This window comes from Rousettus aegyptiacus, unplaced genomic scaffold (assembly GCF_014176215.1).
Source record: "Rousettus aegyptiacus isolate mRouAeg1 unplaced genomic scaffold, mRouAeg1.p scaffold_m13_p_2, whole genome shotgun sequence".
NCBI lineage: Eukaryota > Metazoa > Chordata > Mammalia > Chiroptera > Pteropodidae > Rousettus > Rousettus aegyptiacus.
The window spans coordinates 43,402,096-43,414,784 of record NW_023416295.1 but is presented as its reverse complement, the minus strand read 5'-3'; the positions used below and the strand labels follow the sequence as shown (position 1 = coordinate 43,414,784).

General features: G+C 34.1%; 1 protein-coding gene across 1 annotated transcript in view; it reads left to right on the top strand.

The window, feature by feature from the left end:
- The window catches only part of AGPS (alkylglycerone phosphate synthase), a 108,105-nt gene extending 95,453 nt beyond the window's left edge, over positions 1–12,652 (top strand). The window contains exon 20 of the mRNA XM_016152598.2: positions 7,011–12,652. Coding sequence (XP_016008084.2) covers positions 7,011–7,132 — 122 coding nt within the window. The 3' untranslated portion in view covers positions 7,133–12,652. The remainder of the gene's footprint in view (positions 1–7,010) is intronic.
- The last annotated feature ends 37 nt before the right edge of the window (positions 12,653–12,689 follow it).

Below are 12,689 nucleotides of genomic sequence, written 5' to 3'. Positions count from 1 at the left end.
AGAAAGCCAAAGTGCTTCCTTTAAGTGGAAAAAGCATAGTATATAAAGGGTGGGCACTAGTCATGGTTTTAGACTTCCACTGGAGGTCTTGTAATGTGTCCCCTGTGGGTAAAGGGGGATAACCGTAGATGGCTAAACAGTGATACCTCCATACCATGGAATACTATTTAGCAATAGAAAGAAATGAACTATTAATGCATGCAACAACTCGAATGAATCTCCAGGGAATTATGGTGAGTGAAAAAAAGCCAATCCCAAAAGATTGTGTATTGTGTGATTCTATAACATTTTTTAGTGACAAGATTATAGAAATAGAAGACAGATTAGTGGTTTCCAGGGGTCAGGTATGAGGAGGAGGTGACTGTAAACTGGCAACACAAGGATCCTTGTGGTGATTGAACTGTTCCATATCTTAACTATGTAAGTGTCAATATCCTGGTTGTGATTTTGGTCTTTTAATAGCTACCAGATGAGTATAGCCTTTCCAATTTTGAATCTTCATCAGATTAATGTAAGGTAGCAGAAAGTCTGTTTTGCCCTTTAAATTATTTTTTCTCCATTGATTTCTTCTTTTAACTGGTTTTTTCATAAAACTTACAAGTTGATTATAATGTTTTTTTTTTTTTACTGAAGCAATGTCATAAATAGATCCCAATACCAGATTATAAAAGCCAGTTTAACTCATAATTTAGCTGAACATTTAACTATTTCAGCTATATCATAGGATAAACAGATTTGAGAGCTGATAGAAATCCTGCTGTATGAGTATATTGATCTCTCTGCCTTCCCACCCATGCAATTACAGATGCACAGTTTAAGACAAAAGGGCAGAGACAGCATTGCGTTTGTCATTTCTTACCTGTAGTAACCTCCTGCCTCAGAAGTGTCACCAAGAGAGAATAAGTGTGTTGGATAATATTACTTCTCCTTGGCTCTCTAAAGAGAACACTTTATTCCTGGGAATTTTGTGTCCAAGACTCTTCTAAGTACCAAATGTTTGTTAGTCTAAGAATGCTTGTATTACATTATTAAATTGTCACAGAATAATTAACTTTTTATAGTTAGTTTCATGTGATTAGCAGTTACTCCTAATAGATATTTCCAAGTGTAACATCTGTTAAAAGTGACTTTAAGTAAAACTTATTTTGAATGTTCTGTGTTGTCAAACACAGAAGCCACTAGGCTACATGTAGCTATTTTAATTAATTAAAATTAAGTAAAATCAATAATCCATTTCCTCATTTACAGTAGTCATCTTTCAAATGCTTAATATCCACATGTGGCTAGGGGACTACTATGTTAAACAGTGCAAATATGGAACATTTCTGTCACAGAAGGTTCTGTTGAACAATGCTCTGAAACTTTATTACATGTATTTTTTCACTCATTGGTCGGAAAAATGGCCAGAAAATGTGACTTAAAAGTTTTTTTCAGTAGACATTAGATTCAAGTCTTTAAGTAATGTTCATCATTAATTATTGATTTCCTCAGTGTAACTTTTATCCACTGTACCACTTTTTCCAGAGTGTCTCTTACTTAATTTGGAAAAGAGCCTCAAATTTAGAACAAGGTCACCTTCAATGGCAATAAGCCTGTTGCCACTAATTCAATTGGTTATAGCAGTGAAAAAGTATGTTACCTTTATGGGAATTGTTTGAGCTCTTAGGAGATGGACCCTGGGAAGCATGTAGTCCAGGATTTCTTGGCCTTGGCACCACTGTTGATGTTTTTGGCTAGATAATTTTTTGCTGTGGGGGCGCCCTGTGCATTGTACGATGTTTAGTAGCATACCTGGCCTCTATTATCTAGATAACCAGCTGTCCCAGAGGGTGGCAGAATTGTCTTTCATTGGGAACCACTGATAGAGCTCAAACAGTCCTAGATGTGTGAAGGAAATGAGAGTTTTAGGTTCCATGGCATATCTTCTGTCTTAGCTACTATAGAATAGCTCCTGAGTATATCCACGAAATGATGTCAGAATACAGAATATGGGAATGCAAAGCAGATGTAACCAAAGTAAATTAAGGAAACCCAGACTGCTTTTCTAGATATTGGAATCCCTACCCTTTATCTAAAATAGCTTACAGATAACTGGTTCAATATTTACTTTTTTTTTAACAAACATTTATTGAATTCTCACTGTGTTGCATATGGGGCTGTTATGCAACGGGGCTACAAAAACTAATAAAACACGGCCCTGGTCTTTAAAGAACACATGATGTTTCCTATCCTTTCCTGTCCTTATCTATTTCATGTTATTTGACCCATTCGCTTGCTTTTGACTCTGTTGAATAAATATTAATGGCCATTGAGTTTAAATTTCAAGTGTGTTAAGACATCTTTTGGGGCCTTATAGAAGAATTAACCCATGATGTTCTGAAAGACAGATTGAATCCAGCTCTGTGATCTGTTTTATAATCTCTAAGGCCTTATTCAAGGATCTGTAAGATCTTAGAGCTATTGTATAAACTGCACCGATGAAACCATAGCATAAAGAAAATAGACATTTTAAATATTTAATGAGAAAAATTTTATAATATCAAATTTTAATTGCTTTGCTAAAGTCCATGCTATCCATGAATATGTCATCTTGATAACAGAAGTTTCATTAGTAGAAAATAAATCAGATGACTTAAAGAAACTAAACAAGACTTTTTCCACTAAGCATTAAGTTAGACTCTTGGATAGTCACAATTCCATTTATACACCTTTAAAAGCTGGATGTTAGCATTCCTCAATTGGAGATCTGTTGGCTGGCAGTTAGCATGTACCACCACCATTATCAGACACACAAAAATATGCTTTATAGCACAAATAAATAGATAATGAAATCTTTTCAGGTTGAGGCCTCTCATCCCCTCTGAAGAAACATCACCACAGTCAGATCACCAGGTACCTCAAAGAGTGGAAATTGTCTGTTGTCCTTCTCTGTTTTTATCAGTACTTAACAGGTTTCATGGGACCAGCACCTCATCTGGCAAGAGGTTGGATGTCCCTCCAGCACTAGCTTCTTACATAATCCACCGATAGTTTAGTTAGATCAATTAAATCTTGAAGTACATAGTCAATGGATAGATCACTGATACAAGCAGCTAAGTCTAGATTTTCTTTTTAAACCTGACCTATAGAATAGTACTGAAAGTATCCAATATGCTCAAACTAGAACTCTCAAAATGTAGTCGTTGGTAATAATGGCTATATGCTTTTACCTTGGCTGAATTCTACTTCTGAGCTTTAGCTTCAGTAATCTTTGGAATGTATAGTGCATTTCATAATTTGTTTTTTAAATCCATATATAATACATCTTTTTAACCTTATAATCAAATTCATAATTCAAAACGTTTTAAATTTAGCTATAAAGAAGTCTGGATAGCATGTCCTACCTGCATTTATCACTTTTAAGATAGGACTGGCGGATAGTTTTTGCTAAGTTTTTAGTTCTTTAGACCACAAAGAGTAGTTCCAGATAATTTTTAGCAGCTAGGCTAACCACTATGTCCACACACAACACTTTCTCTACCCCCTCCCTTGCATACATATCTGTTCATTCTTTTATAGTGTTGATCACACCACAAAATGCATTCATTCCTTTTTGGAGTTGTTGGCATCCAAAGAGGACTGTTGAGCCTGTGAGTCAATGTATCCCTGAAAACTTCCTTTCCTCTATTCCAAAGTAAAGTTTTTGAAATTGTACTACATGTTGTGGAAGAATACAAAATACTTTTTTTACCCAGTCTGTATATACAGTATTAGAAATTAAATTATAAAAAAGTGAACTCCACTTTTAATTTAAGCAGATAAAGAATTTCCCATTTGTTTTCTGTAATGTTTACTATTTGGCTGGTCAGTGTTTTTTGTATCATTGAAAATACTTCTAAGACTCTTAAATACCTGGCTTGAGAACTTTGGGCATTATGTATTTAGAATAATTATGAATTGTAGAATACAGGGTCCCTTGTTTTCAGAGGTGGTGGATTCGGCTTTTTGTAGCTCTAGCATTGACTCTCAGGCTAGGTTTATACTTCTAGAGAATCAGAAGTTAAAGGAGTATAATTGAATCAGTAGTCATGAATATCCCACATCAGATAATCGAGATCTGGAAAGATCATTAAGCTTAATGTGGTATAGATGTACACATGCCTTTGCACGGGTAACTGTGCATATAGGGAAATAGTCTTAGGCCACCTATTTTTGCTGTTTTATTCATCCATTGACCCCTATTCCTATATGGCATGCTTCGTAAAGGACAGAATATCATTTCTATTTCTGAAATGAGCTCTACAAATGTTTAAGCAGCTATGATATAGTTGTGCATATGTGTGCTACATGTGTCCAGACCAGTATAGTCATCTAATTCCTCAATGCCTAACAATGCAAAGGAAGATTGTACAAATGGCATCATCATTATTATTATCATGGGTTAGCTCTAGAATAAAAATCTTTTGCTTTGAATTTTGATGCTTCTTTGGGAGTAGGGCCTTTGATGTTTTTGGTATGTTTTGTATTTTAATTTATCGATTTATCTGAGACAGCCAGAGAAGATTCCCTAGAATTTTATGAAGACTGTATCCAATAATTGCCTTATTACAGACTCATTGAACGTTTTTACTTATATCGTGCTTTTTGTTCATACACTTATCTTACAACGAAGTTGACTTAAATTATTAAGCAAAACCAAAAAGATTCCTAGTGCCTTTAATCGTATAAGCCATGATTTCTGACCTCAGTTCACATTCTGTTGTCACTGACAGAAGCTCGCAGACCCCTGCTATGAAGGGGTTAAATTCTTCCATTAAATATGTTTATGAGGGGCCACAGCTATGCTGCCTGTACTGCCTTTTTTTATACTTTCTAGTTCAGTAATCAAATGTATGTTAGATTGATTATTGTAAAAGTATAAACCATAGAAAATTTGACAAGATAGATGTGTAAATTACCCTTCTGACAGAACTAATGATGCACTCCGAGCACCTTCTGTTTTCTAGCGCTTGGTGAGCGACTTCATTAAATATGCAATGGCTGTTGGGTGGCTTCTCAAATGATGGTTCAGTTCCTCGTGGAATTGCATTATTACTAGAAGTGTAAAACCAGGCAGACAAGCTAGCTGTTGGGCATCCTGCTGAGGTTCTAATGTGCTCCATCTTGTTGGAGCAGTTGTTTGCAGTCTTTTCAGGACAATTAGATCCATAACCACAGGACACATTCAGTGAAACTATATTACAGATAACAGTAGAGACTGGCATTGACTGCTCTTTACCCATCTCTCTTGAGCTGCCTCAGTGTGGGTAACTTATAATAATGCCACTTCTACCACTCACAGAGTAGTTTTTGTTTGTTTGTTTGTTTGTTTGTTTGTTTGTTTGTTTGTTTTTTAATTCCATGAAGCAAATCTGGAAACAATCGATTGGTAACCTTTTTAAAGTTCTATTTGAAGTGAAAAGAGTTTATAGATTTTAATCCCTATGCAGGTGAGAAAACAGAGGCTAACGTGTTGTGGTGGATTGTCCCTTAGGGAAATAGATAATAGGACACGGTAGAACATCTTTTAGGTGGTAGAGATTACATGAACAGAAATTTGTACTGTTTGGCTTCTAGTTTTAGAGCTCTCTTAATCAAAAAAATTCTTTTTAATTTAAGACTTTTTTCCTGCTGTCCCTCGTTTTTCCCCATCTTAAGACCAGCAGTGCTTTTCTTTTTAAATTTCTCAAAGTTAAGCAGGAATATTTTGCTTTCTGAGGATATCATACTATTTATTATTTTAATGACAATTTGATGGTTTCCTGGAGAACTGGATACAAAAGATGTTTTGAATTGAGCTTGAAATGGTATTTCAGGTTTCCAAAATGCAATTGCTGTGGTGTATCACTGCAGCCTGATAAATGGGAGTGCGTTTTAGAATGACAGGCTGAATACTTTAATGAAAGAAGGTTTCCCATTTTAGTTGGCCAATTAAATCACTGTTGATGACTTTGGATCATTAATGAACATGTGTGGAAAATGACCATTTGAATTCAATTATTACAATAATAAGTTTGAAAAGTACTAACCACAAATAATCCTATCTGTAAATTAAAAAATGTATCCATTTCACCACAGATAAGTCAGCATACCGCTTTGCTTTTTAATGCCAAAGCAAGTCAATTTTGCAGGATTCGTTTAAGGATTAAATATACATCAATTCTTATAAAAGTTCTACTTAGAAAAGGTTTTGTTTTTCATTGAGTGCTTTTTAAAATACAATTTATGCTGCTAGGCATTATATTACTTCATTATTCTCAGAAAAAAAATAGCAAGACCTAGAACAAAGAAGGGGAACATACTGTGTATAAAAGTAGAAGATTAAGTTTAAGATGGATTAGATATTTGATTTATTTAGTGCCTAAAAGAATCTCTAATTCTAGGGGGAAAAATACAAAATAAAGTAACCATTATTTGAAAACATGCAAATTTATTTAAAAGTAATATGAAAAGAAAATGCAAATGGTAAACTTCATAACCAGATTATTTTCTTAAACTCAAGGTTCAGGTTGTCTAAATTTTTTTAAACTTTTCTCTTTAAAATATTTTATGGATATGTATCCTGTCATTTTTACTGTAGTATACCCAACAAATTAACCTGGATACTATATTTTTCTCAAGTTAACTTTATTTTTCTCTGAAACTTTGACTGTTTTGATAGCTAAGACAGGAGGTGAGGTCTTTTGAAATGCATGTTTTTCTCATTTTATTATTTGTAAAATTGGCCATAATCTGAGTCCAGGCTTTTCTTCATCTCCATTTCATAGTTTACAGAAAAAGGAGTCACTGTAGAGCATAGGCTTCCCCTGGGAATACATTGGACTTAATGAGCTTGATAGTCTGGTGGGCTCAATAAATCAAATAAAGCAAAACATTTCTCATTTTTGAATAAAAGCATTTATCACACAGTGTTTGTTCATTCATGGTCACAAGATTGATTGGTTCCCAGCATCACAGTGTATACTGAAGCACTTTTGATTTTGTTTTTCCAGTGGGCAAGTTACGGAAGCAATGGCTAAAGGAAAGTATCTCTGATGTCGGCTTTGGGATGCTGAAGTCTGTCAAGGAATATGTGGACCCCAATAACATCTTTGGAAACAGAAACCTTTTATAAATACCTTACTATTGTTATGAAAAAATGTTACTTTTTTTTTTAAAAAAAAGTCTTCAACTATGGTTATATCAGTAATCATTTATATCATGGACTGTATTTTGGCTATATTTGTTAGTTGGTTTAACATGTTTGTTTCATTCTGTAGTTTGTTTTGTTTATACATTTATCAGTTAACAGATGGTATTCCTAAATCTCTCTCATTGTGGGTATATCGGTTTACAGCCAACTGGTTGTCATTTCAAATTTTAGTCAGGCAGCACAAGGCTGCCAGTTGTTATTTCAGAGGAAGATGCTGCCAGCTGTTTTGTATTGATACTTCCTCTTGGGAACAAAGGCAAATTTCGGTGTCATCTATTGCTTATCGAGTCTCTTTTTAAAGAATGTTTCTGGCAAGCAGATATCTAGAGGAGGATTTCACTGAAGAGTGATACACATGCATGTTTTTTTAAGAATGCATTCTAGTGTGAGTAGGCTGTTAAGAGGATTGCTCATGAAACAGTATAGGCAGCCTATTATTTAGGATGCTTTCAGTCATGTAAGGTGCTTTGCCTACCTTTTCTTTTGAAATTAGTATGCAGTTAAAAACCTCAGATCATCAGTATATAAATTATTCTGTTACGGGACACATTTTTGTTCTCCATGTTTCAGTTCTATTCAAGTCTGAGTTGTATTTATATCACCGAGATAACCTATTGCTGCCATACTATGTTTTATAAGAAAAGCTGACTTATCACTCATTGTATGGAAAGAACAGGTTTACCAGGAAATGAATGCTTTTATTCACACACACAATTCTAACATTTCTGCTTTCCCATTCTTGTTGCTGAGAGGCAAAAGAAGCTGCAACAGGAGAGAAGAAGGAAGACTCCTTACACTTAATGTCTCCAGTTCAAAGAATTCTTTGGCTAGAAGAACAGTTTCAATGATAATTTTTTTTTTTAATTAACCCAAACAATATGATAAATTTTTATATAAAAGTAAAGTTTCAATTTAGTTTTTAATAATGGTTTAATGCCTTTTTTGAATTACTGGCTTAACCTAAATTTAAAAAAAAAACTGTAATGTATTACTACACATAGCATAATCAGAAGTTTGAAATATCATATTTCTTAAATTGTAGGGAGAATGTTAATTACATTTAGCAAACATTTTTACATCCCAACCTGGATATTAAAATAAGTGAAACAATTACTTTGAATCACTGTCTGTCAAGGTTCATGATTCACATTTTGAGATGGATTCTTTTCCTAATGCAATGCCTAACTTTTGATAATTTTTTAAAATTAATATTTGTTCAGATAATATAAGTCAAAATGCAGATGATCCTGTAAAAGGACACACTGTCTATGTAGCAACAGCTCCAAAGTATTTTGGGGCAGTTTGATATGTTTTATATCTGAAGTAGCCTTAACCAGAAAAGTAAAAATTTTAAATCGACAAAAATGATATTTTTAAAACTTCAAAATGATAATTTTAACTAATAAAATTGGCCTCAAACTAATAAATCTATAAGCAAATCAAAATTAAGTATGTTTAACAACAAAATCTAAGTATTGATTTATTAGAAGCTGCCTCTCCATTGGTGATTCATTTTTAATTATAAAATTTCTAGCAGATCTTTGCTTAAAGCCCTTGATATCTGAAATAATTGGATGCCTGATGAAGAAATTATGCTTGCCTCTAGAATTATAAAAATCTCAGCTTTATAAAATGTATCTATCCATGAAAATAATTTCTCTAATTGGTGATCAAAATGGAAAATTTAATATGGTACTAATACCTCACTGGAGTGTATACATGTTTCTGAGTAATTTTTAAAAAATAAAACTTACAGATTCATAAGCAGATTTATTTTTTTGCATGTGATTGCTATAACATTCTTTCCCAGGGAGTTCAAATTTCAACAGCTTCCGAAATCAGTATTCGCTATTAGGAAACTATAAATATAACACCTGAAATTGTTGTGTTCACTCTTCTACATGAACCTTGTGAAAATTAGTGTTTTATGTCTTTGCTTTTCTTCCCCCACGTATGCAGGACTCCTCAACCTTGATTTTATAGTGATGAATACATTTTGTATTTGGAATCATTTCTACAGGGATCATTTTAAAACACATGAACACTCATCAGTGCTATTTCACTCTGATTTAGTAAATCAGAAAGCCTTTCCCCCACCTTCACACACCTGCTTCTGAGAGGTACCTCGGCATATTCTTAGTGTCTGTAGAGCCAAGTTCTTGAATGTGCTCAGAAGCACTTAACCTTGCCTCATATTTCTGAAATAGCTGAAAATGGCCTCATAAAAGTAAAAGCCTGGAGAACATTGTTTATGTGAAACTTCTTAACAATTTCAAGTAAGTTTATTTAAAATGCGGTAGCCTATTTGGATTTCATTACTGCATAACAGTGACTTGTCTTTCTTAAAGTAGTCATATTTCTAATATTTTATTTGATGTCACATTTAGGTTGGGGTTTCAGTGGGAATGGGGACTTGCTGCTAGTGAGAAATGGCATTGATTACTAAAGACTCAGTGTGAACAGGCTTTGTAATAAAGACCCTTAGAGAGTATCTGTTGCCTTAATGTTTGGTGCAATTTACAGTGCATAAATGAATTTAGTCTTATGCTGAATAACTTCAGCTTTTTTAGTAAAAATTGTAAAAGCTACATGTTTACTGTACCCATTATTTTACCACAAAGAGGATTACATGCTTTTCTCTTCTGAGGAGTTGAGAGTTTTCTTCCTAAATGCTTACATATTATAGTACTGTTACTGTAAAAGTTATTTGTGACTCTGGAAGCCTTCTAGTATGCATAGTTGTTGTATTTTGGAAAACAAAAGTGCAGTAAAGGATGAGCTTCCATCATTGTGTTTACTGTACCAGATACGGATGGTCACAAGGAAACGTGTTTTTCAGAATATTCTCTTAGTAACTTCTAGCTTGCAGTTTTGAAAATGTCTTCCTGAATCTTGGCTCCAGAGATTTTCCTTTGTTATATTCTTTTATACCTACGGCTTCTTAACCATAGTGATCAGAGAAGCCCATCCCAAGCTGAAGCATACCACCTCTGCTGTTCAAATAGGGCTTGGTTTGTTGAGCATCTATTCTATATAAATATAGACTACAAATGGTTATTTATTATAGATTGATTGATTCACAAACTGCATGTGCTGGGGCTTGAGGCACCCCAAATAGAACGCTGTGGAAAGCATATCTACATTTTAAGAAACACTAATACAAGAGTTAAAGATAGCTTTAATAGCTTTTTGTTTACCACTTACTGTTTAGCAACTTTGATTTTAATTAGAGTTTAGCCTATAGTGAGAAAGAAGCCGAAGATAACAAGTGCCAGTTTAGGATTGAAAATCTAGAACTGCCTTTGGCTTTATAAGTTGTGGAAACTTGGCTTTGCTCAAGACTTTCTATTCCCAGATGAGCCACATGTCAATATATTCATTTAATTATTAATTTCATTTTCCTAAAAGGGAAACTACATATTTTGATGCTAAAATCCAGAAAGTGTAAAAGATTTTTTTTTTAGTATAGAAATGTGTCTGATATGAAGGATATAAGTTACTCAGCTTTCTGCTCCTTAAGCCAAACAGTGTCTCAAACAGTGTCTTCAGTGTAAAATTTATCTGTATAACTGCTTGTAATGTCAGCAGATTATAGAAACTTATATTATTAATAAAATGGACCTGAGTCTAAGAGTTTTTTTTCTTCAAGGGGAATATGAAACTGTTCATTTTTCTGTTTGCATATGAGTTTCTTTCAATTTTAGATTTTCATCTTCATATTTTCACTGATTCGCAAACAATTAATTTTTATAATTTTGTTATTGAAGCATAATCAAGTGTAACCTAAATATAACTAAATCCCTTTGGATTTATAGCTGAGTATATTGTTAACTGGGTTTTATCACTCAAATTATTTTTAAATCGAGATTATATCCATAGGAGATGTTTGGTCTCCTGTGAACCTACAGCAGTCCCATTTGAACCTTGGAGGGCCCTCAAAGAAAGAGCTCTCTTGTGCTCTTCTAACCACAACAAATCCTTAACAAACGTGCGTAAGGACCGCTGATATATATCATAGGCACTCATGCCAAAGAACCATCGCAGAATTAAGTAACTTTAGTTCTGTGACCGTGACAGTTTTCTTTTTTGGTTCTCATAGGAGATTATTTCATACTGTTGTGTTTTTGTTTTTGTTTTTCCACAAGGAAGAAAAGGAATACATTAAGTATCATTAAGAACATTTTTTAGAGACTGAACTTCCAAATCTGAGAGAAGGAAAAAAATGTTTTAGTGTGGATTTCTAAGCAGCATATATTTGTTTTTAAGGCATCTTATTGTTGACAGTGTTTTTTATGAACAACACGAGCATCCTATAAAACATGTTGTTTAACCCTTAAAGAAATCTTGTTCACATATCTGAAAAGACATGAAATTCTTGTACTGGTAGTATACAGTTTCTATGAATAATTATCTTTTGAGCTACTTAAAGAATATCCCCAAAAGATCACAGTGCCTTGTTGGGATTTTTTTTTTTTTCCATGAAATAGCCATTATTTAAAATAAGTGGGAGAGGATATAGTCTTTACAGACAGTTTGTTTAGTTCAACAGTTCAAGGCTATTCCTCTTCAACAAGTCAGGAATTAAGTAACTGTATGTAGAAACACTGAAAATCCTTTCTACAGTGTTGGTTTGGATCACCTATTCTAACATATTTAACTTCTACTCCCATATACATCTGTCTATTCAGCTAGTGAGATTTATGTGTACTTTTATACTCTTTCATTCCTACTGTCCCATCTTAGTAGCCCTAAGGTGTGGCTCGATGGGTGTGTCATACTCTGTCCTTGAGACACCCACTATGTGTTTTTGGGTGTGTGCTCACACAGCTCCCTGAGGAGCAGAGCCTGTGGCGGGGGGCGGGGGGGGGGGGGTTCTATTATGTGGTGTGTTAGTCCTTTTTGTGTGATGGTGCCTTCAGAATAATGAATATTTCTGTTCCTGGACAATGATAAATCTTATGAGAAATATGTGTAGGTTATATTTCTTAATTTTTGTCCTTTTTTGCTAAGCCTGTGAAATTCTTTGGCTCTGATACAACTTGACTTGAATAATATCCCGAGTCTTCCTCCAAGGCAGTGCATATTCCTGCCAGTACTGTAGTAATCTTTTGAGAACTACATGTGGGTAAGCACTTGTATGTAAGCCATTATACTGCTGTAACTAATGCATACAAACAATTCTTCTCTTTACATTTATAGTAGAAAAGTGGCTATGTAGTAGGAAGGAAAATTCCTGAGAGATTCCAGGATAGCTTTGTCAATTCAGACTGAGCCATACTGTTTTCCACAAGGGCTCAACACGTAGTCTATATATTGTGCTTTCAGTGTATGTTTGGATTCTTCTTTTATTGCTTTTCCTAGACTGTACCGTTCTATAAGCAAATGCCGATGTGTGATTTTTAAGATGTGCTGGGAAAAAAATAAAACAATACCAAAACCATTGTTACAGGAATTTTTTGCTTATTTCGTGTTGAGTCCA